Below are 23,486 nucleotides of genomic sequence, written 5' to 3' on the forward strand. Positions count from 1 at the left end.
TCCCAGGAATGCAGGATTGGCTTAACATTTGAAAATCAATCAAATGTTCACTTTAAGTTCACTTTAAGAAGAGGAAGGAACATCATATGATCATCTAATGGATGCAGAAAAAATATCAATGAAGTTATACATCCATTCACAACTTTAAAAGAAATCTCAACGAACTACAAAGAAAACATCTTCCACCTTGTAAGTAAAGATAACCTATGAAAAATTTATAGCTAAAACAATTATTAATGGTGAAAAACTGAATACAGTCCCCTAAATATCAGGAAAAAAGCAAAAATATCGACTCTTACCACTTTTATTCAACACTGTTCTGGAAGCCTAGTCAATACAGTAAGGAAGAAAAAAGTAAAAAACATATAAATTGGAAAGGAAGATTTAAAATGTATGGACAATAGGGACCCTGAAAAAAACAGAAGGAATCTTACTAGAACAGGTACATATAACAAGATCACAGGATACATGGTCAACATAGAAAGAATCAACTGCATTCCTATATACTAGCCACGAACAATCAGACATTGAAGTTTTTTTAAACACCATTCACAATTACATCTTAAACATGGAATACTTAAGGATCAACTTAACCAAATAAATATGTCCAGAAACTCTATGATAAAAACTATGCCAAGAGATGTTAAAGAAAAGCTAAATAAACATAACAATACATCATGTTCATGGAGTGGAAGCCTCTACTTTTTAGTTGCTGGTTTTTATCAAGTCAATATATACAATCAGTGCAATCCCAAATAAAACCCAGATAGTTCATTTTATAGAAACTGAAAGGCTGATTCTGCATTTTACATGAAAATGCAAACAAACTAGAACAGTCACAGTAATCTGCCAAAGAATAACAAAATTGAAGGACCTACACTACCTGATCTCAGGATTTTCTATAGAAAATATACCAATCAAGAGTAATACTGATGCAAAGACAGAAACTAGATTAAACAAAATGAAAACAGAAGAGAAACAGCTTAACTTCTATGAAAATGTACCCAGAAGAAATTTAAAAAGACTTTTTTTAACAACATTCACAGTGACTTTATTCATAAAGGTTGAAAATGAGAGATAATAAATAACCATAGAGGGAAATAAAATTTTAGGATAATATAACAACAGAATGTTAATCAGTAATGAAAAGAATGAACTAGTTACTGATAACACTAAACCAACATGGAAAACTGCAAAAACACTATGCTGAGCAAAAGAAACTGGAGCAAAGAGTTACATATGGTTCCATTCACACAGAGTTCTCACATTAGTCGCTCAACTGTGTCTGACTCTTTGCGACCCCATGTACAGTAGCTAGCCCACCAGGCTCCTCTGTCCATGGGATTCTCCAGGTAAGAATACTGGAGTAGGCATCCATTCCCTTCTCCAGGGGATCTTTTCAACCCAGGGATTGAACCCAGGTCTCCCACACTGCAGGCAGATTCTTTACCGTCTGAGGGACCAGGGAAGCCCAAAGTTCTCAAGGGACAACATTAATCTATGATTGGCGGTGGGTGTGTGTGTGTGTGTGTGGAGAATCAGAACAATTATTGTGGAGTGGACTGACCAAGAAGAAGACAAACTTTCTAGGATGATGAAAATATTCTATATCCTGATGTATTATGGGTTACATACAAGTTTACGCAGCTGTCAAAATTCTGAATTCTTACTTAGGATCCACATTCCACTTCAAACTTTTTCTCAATTAAAGAAGACTTCTTTCACTCAAAAAAATATATGACTGCCTACCACAGCCCAGTTACTGAGAACACAAAGTTAAAATACAAGTTTCAGAAAAGAGACTTCACGGTCTTGCAAGCAAAGAAATGAAAAGTTAGTTATTATAATGAAAAATTACATAGAGTAAAGTTTTGAGAAGTGAAAAACAGTAGACTGCCAAACAAAGAATATACAGGTATATCCAACATGTACAGAAGTAAGAGAAAAAATCATATTGGACCTGGGCAACTAATGTAATTTCAATGTACTGAAACTACGAAGTGGGCAGTAGGGCTTGCCGGGGCTGGATAAGATAAGAAGAGACCTGATTCAAAGGCTCTTTGAGCTCAAGCAAAAGAGTGCATTTCAGCTTTTTAGGAAAAAGAAACCTCTGAAAAACTTCTGGGAGGAAAATGATAAGTATAAATCTCATTTTTAAAAGATCATTACAGAAATCATCTGAAAAACAGACAGGTAAGGCTCAGGTTACAATCAGTCCAAGAAGAAAGCTATTACCATCAACAGACTACTTTATTCTTTTCAATCTCACATGGAGCATTTGCCAAGGCAAACAACATTTAGGGCCATAAAACACAGAACTTCATAAATGTAAAAGAATAAACAATCATACAATATACACTTTCAGACCATTTAAAACTATAGATCAGTAACAAAAAAATAGCTGAAAAATCCCCAAAACTTGGAGATTAAATAACACACTTCCAAATAACACATGAATCAAAGAACATATCTCGGGAAAAAAAGACAAAATGAACCAAATGAAAATAAAAATACAACTTGTCAAAATTCATGGAACACTGTGAACACAGTGCTTAGAGAGAAATTTGTATCATTGAACACTATGTGTTGAGTGTTGTTTAGTCACAAAGTCATGTCCAACTCTGCAACCCTATGGATTGTAGCCCACCAGGCTCTTCTGTCCGGGGTAGTCTCCAGACAAGAATACTGGAGTGGGTGGCCATGCCCTCCACCAGGGAATCTTCCCAACACAGGGACTGAGCTCGTGCCTGCATTGGCAGGCGGGTCCTCTACCACTAGTGCCACCTGAGAAGCCTTGCCACCTGAGTGGCAAGTTAAATCCAAAATAATATAAGAAAAGATATCATAAAAATTAGAGGAGAAATCAATGAAATTGAAAACTGGAAAACAACAGAAAAAAATCAACAGCTAATTCTCTATAAAATTAGTAAGCTTTTACTAGGGGGAGGTAAAAAGGAGAACTGGTGTTAAGTGGGTACAGAAATTCAGCTTTGCAAAACAAAACAGTTCTAGAGATCTACTGTACAACGAGAGTACAATTAACTGTACAGTGACACCGGATATAATACTATATGCTTAAAAATTGTTAAGACAAAGAGCAGCCTCTGCTCACTGAAACTAGAGAAAGCCCGCACACAGCAAGGAAGGCCCAGTGCAACCAAATGTAAATAAATAAGCAAATGGTGACATACTTAAAAAAAAAAGGCAGCAAGCCTCTTATCAGACTAAGACAAAAAGAAGACATAAATTACTGATATCAGAAATTAAGGTGGGAATATCATTACAGACCTCATGGACACTAAAAGGATAATAAAAGAATACTATGAACAACTCTATGCCCACAAATTTGATAACCTAGATGAATTGAACGAATTCCTCGGCAGACACAATCTGTCAAAACTCACATAAGAAGAAACATATAATCTGAATCTATAACTATTAAACAAACTGAATTACTAACCTTCCAAAAAGGAAAGTACCAGGCCCTACAGATTCACTGGTGAATTCCATCAAACACTCAAGGAAGAAACTGTACCAACTCTCTACAATCTCTTCCGGAAGACCAAAGCAGAGTGAATATTCCTAACTCTTTCTATGAAACCAGGGTTACTCTAACATCAAAACAAAGACACAGTAAGAAAAGAAAACTAAACCTATCTATCTCAGGAATATAGATGTAACAATCCTCAACAGGTACTAGTAAATTGAATTTTTAAAATGTATATAAATAATTATACGCAACAAAGTGGGATTTCCTCCAGGTATGCAAGGCTGATTCAACATTAAAAAATTAATTAATGTAATTCATCACCATCAACAGGTGGAAAAAGGAAAAGCCTACTACAATGGACTAGGTAAAAGTTGGTGAGCACATGTATTAGAACACAACCGTTAAGTAGTTATCCACTCATTCACATCATGTACTAACACCTGGGCCATAATGAAAAATAAGACAAAATTCATGCTCTCAAAGAGCCTACTATCTATTAGAGACAGACTGAACAAGTCCCTACTGCAGGGAGTAAACCTAGACTGGACAGAAGTGGCAGGCTGATGATGATGAAGCACTAATCAGTTTAAAAAAGCACAGAGGGGTTATGATTAAGGGGAATATTACAAGTAGGATACATGAAGGCCCTAAAGCAAAAGAAAAAGCACAGTGTATTAGAAGTACTGAAAGAATCCAGGTTTAATATCACATAAAGAATAGAAGATTTTATGACAGTTGTAGTTCTGCTGATCTTCAGGTAAAAATAAAGACACAAGAAGGCAAAAAAAACCACCCAGCTTCTCAGACTCCCTGCCTGCATCAGCACCACGCTCAGGAAGGCCCTGCTCCGCTGCCTGGTCTGCCTGGCTGTGACTCATCCCACGCTACTCCCAGAACTCACCACGGACCTGCAGTCAGCCAGCCACTGAACCGCTAGACTTGATCAGTGACCAAAATACAGAAACAATCACTGACTTGTACTTAAAGAGCACACAGACTTTTGCATTGCTTACTGATGTGGAATTAAATACCCTCAGTACTGAGAAAGAAGTCACTGAGGCCAGAGCTGATTACAATTCACTTCACAGAGATAATTTTTAGAGTGAAGATTATAAAGAGGTCATTGCAGGTTGTTCCAAAGAGCCTGTGACTGAAGCACCAAATGAGCCCTACCTTCAGGGGAAGCAACAAGTCCAGCTCACTATTTTGGTTTGTTTTTCTATTGTTGTTCTTTTTTTTTTTTTTCCAGAAAATGTAGCAATTCTCCATCAGCTGTGACCATTACTCTGCTAAGTACAACTTTTTAAAAAGATTGTAAGTCTCTGAACAAGCCTACCATTCCATTATAGAAGCCTGAATAACTACAAAGACTGTGAGACATAACATGTATCCACTTGGGGATAAGCAGAAACTGTACACAGAAGAAGGGCATCTCATAATATCTTAAGCATGTCCCACTTAATGTGGGCTCAATAAATGCTCATTTGAATTGAAAAAAATTTATGGCTATCTACAAAAGAGTATCTTAGGTGATGACCTGTGACATCGAGGTTAAACAGGAAAGACTGAAAGGGTGAAATACTTTTTAAAGATAATGAAAAAATAAAAGGCAGGAATTGCCAACAGTTACAAAATTTGAAGGAAAAATTCTCAAGTATATGATCTTTTTCTAGCTATGCTCCAGATTCAATCCTTATACTTTTTTTTCTTCCAATTATTCTATTCTTTAAGGAGAAAATTAAAACAAACTATCTTTTAAAATTAAGCACTTAAAATTTAATACACAGTAATCCTGACAAACATTATCCAAAAAAATATGTTTCTAAAATGTATATAATACAAAAACCTAATTTCGCCTTTTCAATCATGATTTTTATCAATATTTGGTACATCTATTTTAGAACACACATTTGAACTATTTATATTCAGATTTTAAACATTTTTTGAGATTTCTTCAATGACTGTATCACTTAACAGAAAATTATGTTTCTAACTAAGTTTAATATCTTATAAAGGAATTACTTACAGGGACATTAAGTGCATACTGTAGTCCTTGAGGAAGTCTTTCATGTGTTTCCATCTGCTCTTCATCATTTTTCACTGTCTCCTCATGAACCATGAGTTCATCATGTGGTATCATATCCTGTTGTCTCATTTCACTTTCTTGTAACACTTCATCTGCACCAAGGATCTCCTGGTGAGGCATACTCCGATCTTGAAGCACCGATTCCTGCAGTTCCCCAGACACGGTAGACTGGCCAGACACTCCACCCATTACAACCATTGCCCTGGAAGACTGCATTTCGTCTATGCCGCCACATTTAAGAAATAATCCTTCCAGTTTGTCGTCAATGTTCATGCTTAAGTATAACTGCCTAGAAAGACCAAGTTTGGCAACAAAGCATAATAAATTAGTTTTATATGTCTACTTGAATTTTTTTAATTTCAAATTATCCATACTTCAATAAAAGCTTTCCATACTTCAGTATGGAAAGGTATCCATACTTCAATAAAAGTTTTATTCACTTAATTCAATATTGCCTCCAATTTAAAAATTACCAATAAATTTCCAAAAGCTAGTAGAATAAAACGCAAATTTTTATTTCTGACATTAAGGCACTAATCTATTTCATTATGAAAAATGAGCATGAAGTAAAGCAAACTGGGAGAAAGTATTTGTAACATCAGATGGCTCCATATCCTTTAATATATTAAAACATCTTAAAAATTAAAATAAGAAATAACATTAAGAAATAAACAGAGAATACTATCAGGTAAATCATAAAGAAAAATCAGAAACAGTCACTAAATATATAAAATAGTAGTCACAACAGTATCAAAGAAATGAACATTAAAACCGTATTTTATCCACCAAGTTGATAACAACTCTTAAAAAATAAATCCAACGTTGAGCTCACAGGGAAAAAAATCTACTGACAGTGGGAGTACTTTAGTTCAACTATTTCCAAAGGTAATTTGATACACTGTATCAAAACCCATAAAAATACACATATTCTTTGAACTGGTGATAATACATTTAGGAAACCACCCTGATGAAATCAGGAAAGCATAGAAAGATATGCATGAAAAATCTCTATGGCAGTACTTTAATACTGAAAAACTGGAATTACACTAAGTATTCAACAAATAGAAACGGTTAAATTATATTCATACATGCATTTTAAAACTAAAGTAATGGTTGCCCCATTCAATTTGCTAAAAATTATTGAATTGTACTCTTAGAATGGGCAAATTTTATTCTATATAAATTATATCTCAAAGTTTTTCTTAAAAATAGAATCAGAAAAATGGCTACCCTTGTATGAGGAGACTGCTGATAGGAGGTAGGAAAAGTGGGGTATCTGGGAGCAGACAACATTTTTTCTTGAGTTGAATGCTGGCTATACAGGTGTGCCCACTTTGTAAAATTTTAAGATGTGTATCTGTGATATGCACACATTTCTGTCAGTTATCATACTTCAATAAAAAGTTAAGTCTGTTGGAATTTAAAAAAATACAGTCAAAAAATATTGAAAATATTTTAAAATTTTGGGAAACAGCCCAATATAATAAGGGAAATGTGTATGTAACTATGTGTCTGAAAATACACAGCTTTACTGAAAATGCTAACATTAAGATTACCAATGAGTAGTGAAATTACTATTTTCATACTTATATTTCTAATTTGAACTTTCTATAACGCAATTTTATTTCTTTTAAATGCTTTAAATTTGTTAAAATGTAAAAAGTATTTTCATTACTAATATATTCTTAAACAGTTGCCCATGATTAAATTTAAGAGGTCATAAGAATCAGACACTACTAAATAATTTTATTATCTTTTTTCCCCATTATTATAGGAAAAATAGGCAATATTAAGCTTGCTCTTCTAACTTTGGTTACAATAAATTCTTACTCCATTGTGTTACTCAAGGAACTAGCAAAACAATAATCTTGAAATCCAAAGAAATTTTACCTCAGACTGTCATGGCACAGGTATGGTTTGTTTTTTACCAGGTTGTATAAAATAAACACACACACTCACCCACCATGAAAGGACTACAATTAGTAAATGTATTAAGTATAAATCAATGAGGTAGTAGTGGTTACTACTTTAATCAGAGCTTTTAAATGTTAAATTTAAATACACTACTGAAATCTAAAATAATCTTTCATTTACTAACATCATCTAGGGAGAAAACTTTATTTAAATGTATAGCTCAAAAAATGGGGTTTTCCAGGTGGCTCAGTGGTAAAGAATCTGTTTGCTAAGCAGGAGACTCGGATTCAGTCCCTGGGTCAAGAAGATCCTCTGGAGAAGGAAACAGCAGCCCACTCCAAAATTCTTGCCTGGGAAATCCTATGAACAGAGGAGCCAGGTGGGCTACAGTCCATGGGGTCGCAAAAGAGTCAGACACGACTTAGCAACTCAACAAAAACACAACAGCTTAAAAACAGTAAACATAAACAGTAACGTAAACAAAAGAAAAATGTAATTCATACTTGCTGTGTCTTCCCTGGTACCAGGTAGTATAAAAAATCCAGAAGACATACTGGACAAAGGAAAAAGAATTTAATTTCCCTCTTTGAAGTATTTTAGTAGTCTAAATGACAAATATTTAAAATACATCACCAAATAACTATCCTCTTCAAATACTATATTTTTCATATTCTTAGAGAATAAACTATCCTACAACTAACAAACTTAAGTCTCCTAGGGTTAAAATTTGCTTATTTCTTTGGAAATCCTTACCAAATCAATTATATACTTCTAATCTATTTACTGTTTTCCTAAAGGACTCAAAAGGGACCAATATATGCACAAAGCCACCCTTTACTGCTGTGACATCTGCTATTGCCACATACATCATTATTAAAAAGAAAAAAAAACACCCTTGGGAGCTTTTAAAGAATATGGGAGAAGTAAAAAGAAGTAATTATTAAAAGCAGACATTAATAAAAGATATTAAACAAACTAACCTAGGACAGACTTTTTTTTTTCTTAAAGATTACCAAAAGTTAAAGCCGACTTACTAACCCACTGCAAGGTCTACATTTCCCTAAGGCAGTGGTCCTCATCTCCAATGTTTTTTATAATGTACTTCATCAATTTTTTAAAATTTAGCATATCCTAATATCCGGTGGTGGTGGTTTAATTGCTAAATCGTGTCTGACTCTTGCAACCCCATGGACTAGCCCACCAGGTTCCTCTGTCCATGGAATTCTCCAGGCAAGAATACTGGAGTGGCTTGCCATTTCCTTCAATTTCCATCCCATTTCCAAGGGATGTTCCCAACCCAGGAATCAAACCCAGGTCTCCCGCATTGCAGGCAGATCCTTTACCAACTGAGCTATGAGGGAAGCCCTATCCTAATAAATGCATAATGCTTATAATTACACTCCTATAACAGTGTGTTAACATTTAATAAACTTAGTAAAACAAACTTTATGTTTTTATAATTTTTTAATATGTTTTCTAATTTTTATAATTTAATTTTTAAAAAACTAATCTTATCCCTAACATCAGGTTGGAACAGTAAGTATTGAGGAAGTCAAAATACTTTGGAGGTAGAGAATATTTGGGGGAAGAAAGGTAAGTATGCAAAAAAAGAAAGTGCCAGAATGAGGCATCTGAAACAGGAAGATACCACAACTCAATAAGAAAGTAGTAAATGGAGTGGGAAGTAGAAACACTGTAAATAAAGGGCAAACTTGACTTCTATGAAAATTTTCTTGAAAACAGTCCATATAGACAGAAAAAGGAATCGATCTTCCTTTTTCACATTTGGTTTCTTATTCCTCTAACCCCAAATTAACCTATAATATTTCAAGTTACTGGCTAGCCTAGAAACTGTTTCTGAGACAATTTCCCTGAAATACCAGAAAATATTAAGATATCAACACAGACTTCAATATCAAGGAACACTGCTCTCACAGTTTTAAAGTTAGCTTTGAAAATATCTACCAAAATGAAAACTGTTGACCACTGTGACACAGCACTCTGCTAGGAGTATATATAATCCTATATATGTGCTTAGTCATAAAAATTAACCAAAGATTTATGTACAGGATGTGACCTTTTAATGGAAAAAGATTGGAAACGGCCTAAGCATCCTCTAACAGAAAACTTGTTTAACTATGATTCAGCCGCACAGTGGAATACACATTAGCCAGTAAAATGAATGTGGCAGCCATGTGTGCTGGGTAAAAAGTTCTCCAAGATACATGGGGGGAAAAAATCAAGAAGATATACAGACAAATAAGTGAGCCATACTTGTATCACATATCTCAACCAGAGATATGGGGCAGAGAAACCTGGACAGGAAATAAACAAGGCTCTCAAACAAAGTTAATTTCACTAAGCCTATGGTAAAAGGGAAAAGGACAAAGTTACCCTAAGAAAAATGATCAGGAAAAGTATGTTTTTTACTGTCCTTGAAGCTCTCACCAATCTTAAATTTCTCCCTTACACCTCCTATATGACCTCAGTCAAAGCTCCCATGTGCTTCACTTCACTGCACATTCAAAAACCCAAACCTTGCAAAAGACTCTATGCATGCTTAAAAGTTAACACAGGCTCTAATTTCAGTATTTTCAGGAAGATTCAGTCAAATATAAAGAAATGAAACTGATGTTATCAATCCACACTAAGATGTGAGTATTTAAGTGTCTCTGCTAAATCTTCAAAAAGCCAACTGTTTTTTGACCCACATGTCAATATAATTAATGGAATATTACACAGCAGAGAGAAAGAAAGAATGCTTAAGTCACGTCTCTTACATGAAAGGCTGCTCTGGAAGAAAAAAAGAAATAACTAATCTACATTCCCAGGAGCCTCTGTCAAACAGGGGGAAAGAACGACTAGATGGAGTAATAAGCTCTAAGCCACCCTGAGCTCCTTATAATGATCCATTATTTTGTATGTGAAGGAAGTTTGGGTAGCTGACAAAGAATATAAAATCGCAGAGCTATTAAGATCCGAGAGAGGATGGACAATGATGTTCTAGAAATAACTCAGCTAAAGGTGAAATGGCACTCCTTCTAGAGTTACCCAGAACACTAAAAATCAGAACTTAGGAAGACAGAAGGAAGGAAGGGGCCCACCTCGGGCAATTTCTCCCTCCAACAGATTACTTCAAACTCTGCATTCTTTTCCTCCTTCCAAATTTAATTCTTCCGTCTCTATCCCTCTGCCAGAGAAGTTAGAAGGTATACAGAATATCAGGGATATTGAGAGGATCACAATTCAGCTTTCTGTTCCATTCAATACCCTCTCTCCCACACACACCCTCACTATCCTTCAGTATTGAAAAATGTTTGGTTCAGTTGTATAAAATTAACCCAAATTGCAGTCAATGAAGTAATCCTAGTCATGTAAGCCTAACAGCAGTGCAGTACTTAAAAAGAGAATATAAATTATAAGCCATCACTTTCTCCAGTCTTCCAGAAGAGACAGTTGACCCTTCTTGTCACCTTCTAATTTAATGCTTCTTTCTAATCAACTGTGTGCAAGCAATTAGAAACTAAGCTTTATATTAATAGATTTGTATAAGTTGAAATAGAGTAAATAAGCTTTGAGTTAGGGCTTTTAATAAGGAGTCAAACACATGGGCTTTAATATAAGCATTTGAGACAAGTATTTTCTCAGTCTGGGCTTGTTTTCAGAGGACAAAGTTAACAGAAGCATAGTATATGAACAAGTTGGGCCTTATTACTCATTTTTAATCAACTATACAAGGCACTTAAAATGCTTACTCAGCTTTTTATGGGAATTCTATGCAATGAATGAAGAAAATGTCTCTCCAAATTTATTAATAGGTTTGAGGCTATATTACAAAATTCAAAGATTAGCATAACCTGGAGAAGAAAAAAAACTAACATGTGCTGAGGATCTACTGTAAGTAAGACAGTATGCTAGGCACACCAGTGTGTTACTTCACTTGATGTTTACAGTAACACTCAAGACAGTAACAGTATATGCCCATTTAACAGATGCAGAAACTGGAGTTCACCCAAAGTTGCACAGCTAGGAGGTAAACTGGGATCTGAAGACAAACTTACTTGGTTTAATGCACACTTTACCATACCATAATACCTCCTGTCTTGAAAAGATCCTGGACACTAAGAGCTCGCTGAACTCATTCTCTTCTCACTGACCCACTGAGGCCACCCTGTCACCACTGCTTGGCTTGATAAAGCAATCCAACTCCCCATAGTTGGCTACTCCCATCTCCTGGCTGCCATGGGAGAATTCTGTGTGACACAGAATCCCTTTTCTCCTTGACCAGGGATGGACACTTTCCACAATTCCCATTTTCCACTTCTGCCTCAGTGCGTTTCTCCTTCATTCCTTTTTCATGGATCTATACACCCTCTTAATCCTTCCACTCTTTCTTCAAACCTTTACCAAGTTATTTTAGGAAAATCTCTCCTTCTCTCTTTCCTTTACTTTCCCATTTTCACTCAGAAATTTTAAAAATAATCCTAAATATGGCTGATAAATGCAGACGCTATGCCAAAGATACACCTATATCAAGGAAAAAAGGGCTATAAGTTTTAAACTCAAAACAGATTTGAAGACTTGTACAATAATCTTCTCAAATTCTTGAAAGCATCTAATTTCTCCTTCAGAATACAGGTGAATATTCATCTGCCATTTTATCACCTTTAATTAAATCTGTACTCAACCATGAAAGAAATATTTCTCACTTAAGATATTGCTTTTCTGTTTCTTTTTGGCTATAATATTATTTTCTAACAACATTTACTGAATAATATAAAACATTAAATGAGTCAAAACAGATTATAGTGGGCAAACCTAAACATCTTTCTTTTCTCTAAAAAAAAAAAAAAGAGTAATTTCCAACTCAAAATATTCTCCCATATTAAAAATACCCTGCTTTGTACCAGAACCCAATCACTCATAGGCAAAACAGAAATACTTAAAGGAATCTGAAACAGATTTTTAAAACAAAGCTAGATTTCACAAATTACTTCTGATTCAAAGAATTATTCAACAAACTCATCTGAAGGATGCCAGTGACATTAATTTGGATAGTAATATTTCTACCCTATTAGGATTCAGTAAGAAATTATGCCTTATAAACATCAGCATTACAAATATCAATCAACCTTAAGATCAAATTGGTACTACAAAGCAACAAAGAAACCCTTGATAAAAACGGATTTAACAATCTGCCATTTGTCACTCCTAAGTTTTCTATTCTTTCTCATCCTTCAAAATGTTGATCTAAGCAAAAACTGCTTCATCTCTAATTTAAAAACAAGATCTACCTCTTATCTAGGGATATTTTACCTCCAGAAACCCCTTCAGATATACCTTTGTATAACTACCATCTTGTATCTACAAAGTTTATCTTGTAAACTATGCCCTGATTTTTACATTGATACTATTTAAAACATCCTAATAGGAGGATCATTTATAATAATCACAACTAAACAAAATGGCCTTTCTTATTAGTGCCAGTGACAATAAAAGATGTTTACTAAAAGAATTTACAGAGTAAGATAAATCACCTTACACAACATGACAACTAAATAAAAACCTGTGATCATTTCCCAACCACAGAAAATTTATAAATATTTAAGCCAAAATTAACAGGCATCTCCATGTATCTGATGCCCTGCTCAAATAAAGCAAAATCTAAGCATATTCTCCATTCCAAATACTTGTCACCAGTCTTCTAATACAACATAACAATAAGAAATTAGTGCTATTTGCAAATACCAAACATCAAACTTAGGTCAACTGTGGGTTGAGAAACAGCGACCTTTAAAAGGGAGAGGGAAAGGGTAAAAACAAACCCAACAAAACAGAACCCTACACTCTGCTAAATCTAGCTGTTTCATTCATCTCACTTTATGCCAATACCAAAAATTCAAACATTAATATTAAAAAAAATTAATCTTGAAGAAACTGTAAAATTTTGAGCCTTGTACATTAAAAGGAATATAAAAAATACTTCCTCAACTTCCCTGTACACGTTTACCTAGTCCAAACACTGAACATCTAAGTGATTTTTAACATGTACTACATAATAACAAAGACTCATTCCAGAGCAGAGAAGTGTTAATTATTCAAATCAACATTTTTTTAAACACTGGACAAATGTTACCACTTATCAGTACAAACCCTATTTGTGAAGTACAATAAAACTAAAAATGTATTCATCACCTTCAATGCCAAAAACACCTACAATGTCTTACAACCATTTACTAAAAGCTAGATCAATAGGCCTGATATAAATACAAGTATACTAATTTATCAAAACTGTTATCTTAAGTCTCAAAAAAAGGTAACACGGTTAATACATGTTGATGCTGACATAAAATAGGATGGAAAACTGACAACTAATTTCCAAGCCTTTAATAAATTCTCTTACAGAAGCATACAATATTTGATACTTGTTTCAAAATAAAATATTTAAACAGGATAAGAATCACAAAATGTAATCAATGTAATAACTTTTCATCTAAAAAAACAAGTATATAATGTCTCTGGCAATAAGTTGTTCTAATGAGATCTGAACATTTAAAATAACAAATTTTTTACAGTTAGAAGGAACCAGTTACACATCATTTAGCTTTATGTGTAGCTAAAAGATCACCTCACCCGAGGCTCTCATCCTTGCCTTAAGAGTCTAAAAACATTAAATAGATCACATCAATCTAATGGCAGTGAAACAAAATGAGGAATTATTTCAAGTCAATTTTAACTTTCAAGACCTTATTCCATCTTATGATATCAAAATTAGCAGTATTTAATCAAAGAACTATGAGGACTATTCACAAAACTAAAACTGCCTCAAAACTCAAGAACAACTTCCACAGTATCACTGGCCAAGAGTTAATACGTCTTAGATAATAAAAATTATATTTTAATTTTAGAGCAACTAGATAAATAGAAAGTAAATCTGACAAATCTTAACATAAGAGAAAACTAGTTGACCCCTAGATGCTGTTTTCTCCTTCTAGCCCAAAAATAAAACATTAAGTGAGACACATATGACCTAGGTAAGACTCGTTTTCCAGCCTTCCTTGCAGCTGGCTGTGGTCATGTGACAGTTACAGCCAATGGGATATGATTAGTAATGATAAACATAACTCTCTTAAAGGGAAAAGGAATGTTCTTCCCTTTTCCTTCTTTCTATTGGCAGGCATGATGGTACCCTCTTGGACCACAAGATAGAAGGCACACATTAAGGACACCAAAGCAAGACAAAGACATAATGATTCTGGAGCTTCCACACAATACTGAATTTGTTTATATGGACTTTTCAAATAAATATAAATATATTTCTACCATTTTAAGCACCTGTTAGAGTTGACAAGTCTAAATTTTAACCAATATACTTAATACAAATGATTATTAAATTATCTACATGATTGCTTCCTTATATTGGCATAAACAAACATACAATATGAAAGAATGTACAGTAACTGGTACGTTTTTTCACATCTAAAAAATTGTATGCCAAACACCATTAAATTTGATTAACAGGTCTAATTTTCCAACATATGAAAATAGTTTTCCTGGAAATTCTGGAAAACTTAATGTGGGTGTGTATGTGTTGATGACAGGTGGGTGAAAAATGCAAAATAGCCTGCTGAGAAAAAGGGTTAAAGAAGGAAACACCTTCCCACTTAAATTTCATCTAAGATTACATAATAAGCTACACGTATCTTCCTGTGTTAAACTTAAAACCAAAAACTATATCTTTATTCATCAATTTTCTCTTAGTACTACTTTCTCAAAAAAAAAATTAAATCCCAAGTTTCTTCCAGATATAAACACAACATAAAGAAACTATTACACAAACTCAACATGAAAATCCAGCAGTCAAAAAAAAAAAGTTTTATATTAGAAAATTTTACTTATTCATGATTATGAAAAGTAAAGTACTGAAGTTACCTGAGACTAATGTAAAAATGAAGACTTCAAGGAAGCAAATGCTGTAGAGTTGAAAAAGAAATCATGGTTGAGTTTCTACCTTTCATAGACTTGAGAAACCCTCAGTACCACCTCAATTGCTTATGCCATCCAACTCCTACAAAAAAAAAACAAACAACAAACAAAAACATTACTTACGGAGAGAAAAAATACTGTACAAATACAACATGGACAAACTCACATGCATAATGAAGTGATCACTCTTTGTAAATAGTAAACTATGTCTGAATAAACAGTGCAATGACTTGTTTTTAAATCTGAAACTGGGAAAATGTAACAGTGATGAGGACTAACTGTGAAATAATCCTGGCCTTGTAAAGAATAATTTGCATAGATCTGGGATGAACAACTTCAGAGACATGGGGTATTGAAGAAAATTCAGAAAGTTACATACCTAAACATTTACAAAAGAGAAAATAAACGATTAAAAAAATCACTTCATAACACTATATCTGCTTTGTAAAGGCTACGAAGTAAAAAGAGAAGCAAATAAAATCTTAGGCCTTACAAAAAACAAATAGAACTAGTCCTACACAGAGTGCATATGTATTTACAATAGAAAACAATTAAGAGTTGTAAAATCATGAAATAACCTACAGAAATACAATCAGCAAGGTCATCTGAGAAGAAAAGCTGACAGAAGATGAGAATAATTATAGGAAGATTGCATACCATACCCCTCAAAAATAAAAATGAAGATCATAAGCTATACACAAGAAGAAAACTTCCTATCAGTGAATATTTCTCAGCATAGACTAAATACACTAAAGAGTTTATGGAGTTTCCTACCATAGAGGTCTTTAAAAACATTACATCCTATGTGATAAAGAATAGTTTGTATTTACTCCTCCACAGGAAGCTCTGAGACCAGATAGTATATGATACATCCTATAATTTTAGATCAGTTTCTATAGTGGTGCAAAGGCAAGAAGAAGAGTCTTTCTCACCTAAAACATACCAATAATAAATCCATCTTTGTACTTCAGAAAAAGGGAAAGTGTTAGCCGCTTGGTCATGTCTGACTCTGCGATCTCATGGACTCTAGCCTGCTAGGCTCCTTTATCCATGGAATTCTCCAGGCAAGAATACTGGAGTGGGTTGCCATTTCCTCCTCCAGGGATCTTCTCAACCCAGGGACCAAACCCAGGTTTCCTGAACTATAGGCAGATTCTTTACCATCTGAGCTATCAGGGAAGCATACTTAAGAAAGTATAACATTAATTCACTTTTTAAAACATTTCAACACTGTATCCATATTTTTTTTTAAAGTTTAAATTCTGATGGAGCTATTTACCTCTCAGTACCCTTTCATTTCAGAATTTTCCTGGATATTCACTCATGCATGTCTATTTTAGCAGATAAACTTTTATTCAAAATAAAAAAATTTCAGTAGGATTATATTAGATATTAATAATACCAAAATGACAACAGTAACAATAACCTGGGCAGGGAGGGATGGGGGAGTCACAATCTGAAATTACTCCAATATGTTAGTTATCTAAAATCTCCAGTTTTCAACAACAGATTATAAGATGAGGAAGGAAGACAGGAAAGGAGAGGAGAGGAGAGAGGGAGAAAGGAAAGGAGAGGAGGGAGAGAGAAAGGAAGGAAGGAAAGGAGGGAAGAAAAATGCGACCTACATTAATAAAAAATAGCAACTGCTACAAACGGTTTCTGAGTATCCCCAGATGTTGGTTTAAGCAAAGATTTGAAAATATCCATTATAAACGTGTTAAAAACTAACAGACCCTATCTGTAGTGTTTAATTATGAAAACAACCAACAAATAAAAAAATTTGTGAGGGTACAGCATTTATGTAAAAGAACCACATGGAAAGTCTGAAGCCGAAAAGTACAATAACTAAAACAAAAACTTCACTACATGATTCAAGACGGCAGAAGAAAATCTATAACCTTAAAAATACATCAGTAGAAAATATCTAATCTGAAGGACAGTGAAGAAAAAAAGGTTGACTAAAACTGAACAGAGCCTCAGCAACCAACTTACCAACATTTCTGGAGTTCCAAAGGAGAGGAGAGTAAGGGCAGGAAATAAGGTTTTTTTAAATAAAACATCAACCAAAAACTTCCCAAATTAGATTTTTCAGTAGAAATCACATCTATAGGTCTTGGAAGTTCAATGAATCTCATGGAGAATAATTACAAAGACACACACCTAGACACATCATAGTCAAAATTGTTAAGAACACAAGGAGAAAAATCATGCAAGCATAAAGAGAAAAATTACTCAGCATAGCAGAGAATCATCAACACAATTAACAGCTTTCCTTTTTTTTTTTTTGCCTTTAACAATAATATTGTATTATAAAAACACTTTACAACTCCATCCCATCTTTGACTACAAGTTACTAGAGATGTGGGCTAATGATTATCTGAAAGCATTTCTTTAGTTCAGACCCATAATCTAAGTGCTCTCTGAATACTATAAGGTGATAGTAAGGTTAAGGGCTTTATTGCAATGAGGGGATGAGGAAGTATGAAGATATTTTTGCTGTCTTTTCATCCTTATACTGTGTTAAGTAATGCTTACAACATAAATTCAGCAGGCTTTTCCTGAGCTATAACTCAGAAATTTACTAACAGCTGACTTTCAATCAGCAACAACAGAGGCCAGAAGACAGAGGAATCACATTCTGAAAGTGCTAAAAGAAACAAACCTGTCAACCAAGGCGACAACAAAACTACCCTTCAAGATAAAGGCATAATAAACACTGTCTCGGATGAACAAAGGCTGAGAGAATTTTTTGCAGACCTGCCATACAAGAAATACTAAAAGAAGTCCATTGGGTTGAAAGGAAATGACACCACACTTAAAATACACAGGAAGAAAAGAACACCAGAAATGGTAAATATGTGGGTTAAACTAAAAGACTAAAAATACGTTCTTCTCATTTCTTCTCTTAACATCTTTAAAAGACATGAGTATATATAAAGCAATACTTTTAACACAATATTGCCAGGTTTATAGCATATATGGATGCTATATATATTGCAATAGTGGCACAATAGAGGAAGGAGAAAATGGAGCTATACTGAGCAAAGTTTCTATATTTAACTGATACTGACTTAGTGTCACTGTTAAATAAGTCTATTTAATGTTAACATTAACATTAAATAAGTCTATTAATGTTAAAGTGTATAATGTAAACATCATAGCAACCACAAAGAAAATATCTTAAATTGTATTTAGAAAAAACACCAACACAATAACTAATATGGCATACTAAAAAACATTTAACACAAAAGGCAGTAAGGAAACACTGAGAAACAAAACCCATGAGATATACATAGAGCAAATGGCAAATGTAAATCCAATCAAGTCCATCATTAAATACGAATGTCTGAACAGCCCAATGGAAAGGCAGAGACTGTCAGACTGGACAAAAAAACACAAGATTCAACCATGTGCTGCCAGCAAGAGACATACTTTAAATTCAAGACTGAAAGTAAAAAGATGGGGAACAAGGACAGACACACACCCCCCACACACACCCACACACACACCCCTACACACACCCACCCCCCACACACACCCCACATACACCCACCCACCCACACACAACCCCCAGACACACACATACCCACCCATACACACACCCCACACACACACACCCATACACATACCCCTCCACACACATACCCCCCATATACCCCACATACACCCCCCCAACACACACACACCACATACACCCACCCACACACACACTCCCCCACACACACACCCCCACATATACACACACCCCCCACATACACCCACCCACACACATACCCCCCCACACACACACACCCCACTTCCACCTCCATGGAAAGAGTAACTATAAGACAGGTGGAGTGGTTACATTAGAATTAGACAAAAGGGACTTTAAGACAAATACTAAAGATGAAGAAAGATATCTCTTTCTAATGATAGTCAATAAATCAGGAAAGTATAACAATTATAAACCCTAAAATAATGAAACAATAACACTATTAAAAAGAAAACAGAAAATTCAACAAATTATCACTGGAGATTTCAATACTGCACTCTAAATAATTGATAGACTAAATAAACAGCAAATTAACAAAGATACAGAAAACCTGAAAACAGAAAAACACTCTCAATCAACTAGACCTACCTGGCATGAAAACAGAAAAACACTCTCAATCAACTGGACCTAGCTGCCATGTATACAAAACTCCAACAAACAACATAAAACAGATTGTTTCCAAGCACACACTCTCCAGGACACATCAAATGCTAGACCATTAAACAAGCCTTAAAAATGTAAAAGGACTGAAATCATACCAAGTATGTTCTCCAACCATAACAAAATTTAAGTAGATATCAACTAAATTAGAATTAGGTAGCTATCAACTGGAAAATTTTCAAGTGTTTGAAAATTAAACTTCACAATTCTGAATAGTACATACCTCAAATAAGAAACGAAAAGAGATGTTAGAGAATATTTTCAACTGAATGAATAAAACAAACATAACAAAATTAATGGGATGCAGCTAAAGCAGCACTGAGAAGGAATAATATACTTTAATATATTTGAAAAAGTGGAATCTCAAATCAGTAACATGAGCCTCCATTTCAATAAACCAGAAAAAGAGCAAACTAAACCCTAAAGCAAGCTGAAAAAAATATTCAAAATTAAAAAAAAAAAAATTCAAAATTTAGAGCAGAAACACACAACAGAAAAATAGAGAAAAACTTGGTTCTTTTAAAAAGACTCAAAAAATTTACAAACTTTTATGAAAACTGACCAACAGCAAAGAGAAAAAAAAATAACGGGACACACACACACACACACACACACATGGCTGATTCATGCTGTCATGTGGAAGAAACCAACACAACACTGTAAAGCAATTATCCTTCAATTAAAAACAAATTTTAAAAACAAAGAAAAAATACAAGCTACCAAAATTAGAAATGAAAGAAGGGATATTAACATTGACCTCGCAAAAATTTAAAGAATTATAAGGGAAGGAATACTATAAACAAATAAATGCCAAGAAATTAAACAACTTTTATAAAACTTCTTAAAAGACACATATTACTGACACATTAACTAAAGAGGAAACAGAAAAACCTGAACAAACAGACTTAGTATTTAAAAATCCTCCCAAAAAGAAATGGCTTCGCTGATGAATTCCATCAAATATTTAAGGAGGAAATACCAATCCTTCATAAACTCCTTCATGAAACAAAGGAAGAGGGTACATCTTCCAACTCAATCTCTAAGGCTAGAGTTTCTTTGATATAAAGATATCAGATGAAAACTATACTCCAATGTCTCTCATCAACAGATACAACATGCTTACAAGGTATTAGCAGACTGAATCTAGCAACAGATTAAAAAAAAAGGCCTATACACCAAGACCAAGTAATATTTATCCCATGAAAGCAAAGCTAGTTCAACACCTGAAAATCAATTAATATAATACACCATATTAAAAGGACAAAGGACAAAAGCTACATGGCTATCTCAATAAACATAAAAGAAAGCATTTGACAAAATTCAACATTTACTCATGACCAAAAAAATCTAAACAAAGACTAGAAGAAAACTTCCTCAAACTGATAAAAGGTATCTACAAAAAACCTAACATCATGTTTAATGGTTAAACACTGAATGCTATCCTCCTAAAAACAAGAATGTACATTTTCACCACTTCTATTCAACACTGTACTAAAGGTTCTAACTAGTAAAACAAAGAAGGCAAAATCAACAACCAATTAAGCAAAGGCATCCAGATTAGAAAACAAGAAATAAACCTCTAGTGATGTGATTTCATATGTAGAAATTTCCTAATAAATCCACAAAAAAGTTACAAGGACTAATAATAATAAGCAGTTCAGCAAGGCCACAAGAGATTAGATCAATAAAGAAAAATCAATTCTATTTCTATAGTGAAATGACAACTTTCTATCATATCTATCAAAAATTTGAATTAATCATATTTTCTTTCCTATCCCTCAGTAGTTTAAACTTTTTTTTTCAAGTTAGATTTATCCCAGGCATTTTATCTTATTAGTTGTTATTGTGAACATATACCTCTTCAATAGTCCTAATCCTATTATTTCTAATAAAAAATCATTTATGTAAAATTGAGTTTATAAGCAGTTCCTTTACAGAATTCTCAGAACTATCAGCACAAAAAACAGGCAGGCAGATGAACTGAACAGAAATGATTTCAGAAACAGACTCTGCCTTTCCAAAAAACATGGAAATTCAGTATATGATAAATGTGGCATTTCAAATATGTAGAAAAGAAACGCATCATTCAATAACTGGAATGAGTACAAATGGTTAGCCATCTGGAAAACAGTAAAGCTGATCTCTCCATTTTCTGCTTATACCAAAAATATTCAATATAAATCAAAAAGATTTTAAACAATTTAAACCATAAAAAATAGAAAACCCATACAATTTTTCAAGTTCACTGAATCTAAAACTACCAATCCTAAGAAACACAACTATTTTTTGTTACTAAGAAAAAACAATGCCAAACTATGACAAGACAGAAATTCATGTCTTTCAGAGATGTTACGATATGGAAGGAAAAATGTGTCCTACAACCAGTGGTAAAGACCTCTTAAACCTTACACAGGAAACCGCCTCCCTCACCCTTGACCATGAATAAAAAGATCACTAAATTCAATCATACAAAATTAAAACTTCTACAAGGCAAAAGCAAAATCAAAAGATAAGCAAAAACTGAGTAAAAACAATCTTCTTAACAAACGACCAAAAAGATTACTGAAAATATACATATGGCCAATAACAATAGGGAAAAAATGCTGAAACTCATAATGAAATTTTGAAAAACAATACTAACAAAAACCTGACAAATATTAAAAAGTTTGACACTAGCTAGTATCATCAGAGATAAAGAGATTCCCATTTTCCAGACTACTGATGTTGGGACAACCTTTTTAGTTAGGCAATTCAACCACAAATTATTCAACATACACACTTTTTGACCCAACAATTTTTTCCTTAGGAATTTACACTGCAAATGTATTTTTAAATATGTGCAAAAATGTATCCAAGAATATTCACTATATTCCCATTAATACTACAAAAAAAACTATATATTCATAAATAGGAGGCTAGTTAAAATAATTTGGTCAATCAACATATTGGAATATTACATAGAATGAAATGAGAAGGAATTATATGCAAAGGTACAGAAATTAACAACAAAAAATGTATTCTGCTAAACAATATGTATGTTGTGATTTCATTTTATAAAGATGTGTAAATATATGTATACAAATAAATGCATGCATACATATGGAAAATATATGGAATGATACATACACACACACAAATGTTAACAGTGAGTAAGAATGAGGAGAGCCTTTGAAAATTTTTTTTTTATAACATTCTCTACAGCTTAAGTGTCTATTCCTCTTATAATAAACCTAAGTAAGGAGTAAAAAATGTTAAATGAAATCTTAAAATATGACCACTAAAACTGCTAATATTTTCACATCTTCATTTTAAAAGAATCCTCAAAACAAAATTTACGAGACTCTTAGAATATTTTTTAGGACATATGCTTTTATTCAAACACAAATGCATAATTATAAAGGTTCCAATTTATTAAGTCACAATCAAGTCATTCACCTCATTCTACATATTAATCAGGACTCTCTTGGTTGCCAAGTAACAGAACAGAAAGTAGTTTAACTAAAAAGTGAGATTTACTGGTTGACACAACTGAGAAGGCTTCAACCACAGCTGGATCTAGGGACTTATATCAGCACCTGGTTTTGTATGTCCTGATGCTGTTCTTCTCTATATTGGTCCATTCCTGGGCAAATCTTCCCTGTGGTGGCAAGAGAAGCTTGTATCTTCACAGCTCCAAACCCAGGGGAAAAAGAGAGTTATGCTTCTCATTCAACAGAATTGCCTCTGGTTGAATCAATGAAATGTCCATTCCTAAGGCCAGAGGAATGTTCATTGTGATTATCCAGGCATACAACATGGATACACATGGATTAAGAAAA

At 33.7% G+C, this 23,486-nt stretch overlaps 1 protein-coding gene across 8 annotated transcripts in view; it reads right to left on the reverse strand.

Moving 5' to 3' along the window:
• The window catches only part of ZNF148 (zinc finger protein 148), a 137,491-nt gene that overhangs the window by 78,062 nt on the left and 35,943 nt on the right, over positions 1 to 23,486 (reverse strand). For 4 of the 8 annotated variants that reach the window (XM_020892555.2, XM_020892557.2, XM_020892558.2 and 1 more), the window contains exons 3-4: positions 15,423 to 15,558; positions 5,517 to 5,865 (exon numbers count right to left, since the gene is read on the reverse strand). In XM_020892555.2, the coding sequence (XP_020748214.1) occupies positions 5,517 to 5,849 (333 nt within the window). In that variant the 5' untranslated portion in view covers positions 5,850 to 5,865; positions 15,423 to 15,558. Of the gene's footprint in view, positions 1 to 5,516; positions 5,866 to 7,993; positions 8,044 to 15,422; positions 15,559 to 23,243; positions 23,419 to 23,486 lie in introns of all 8 variants that reach the window. The other 4 variants (XM_070466127.1, XM_070466126.1, XM_070466130.1 and 1 more) reach the window with 4 other exon arrangements.

Source organism: Odocoileus virginianus, chromosome 4 (genome assembly GCF_023699985.2).
Source record: "Odocoileus virginianus isolate 20LAN1187 ecotype Illinois chromosome 4, Ovbor_1.2, whole genome shotgun sequence".
In the NCBI taxonomy this organism is placed as follows: domain Eukaryota; kingdom Metazoa; phylum Chordata; class Mammalia; order Artiodactyla; family Cervidae; genus Odocoileus; species Odocoileus virginianus.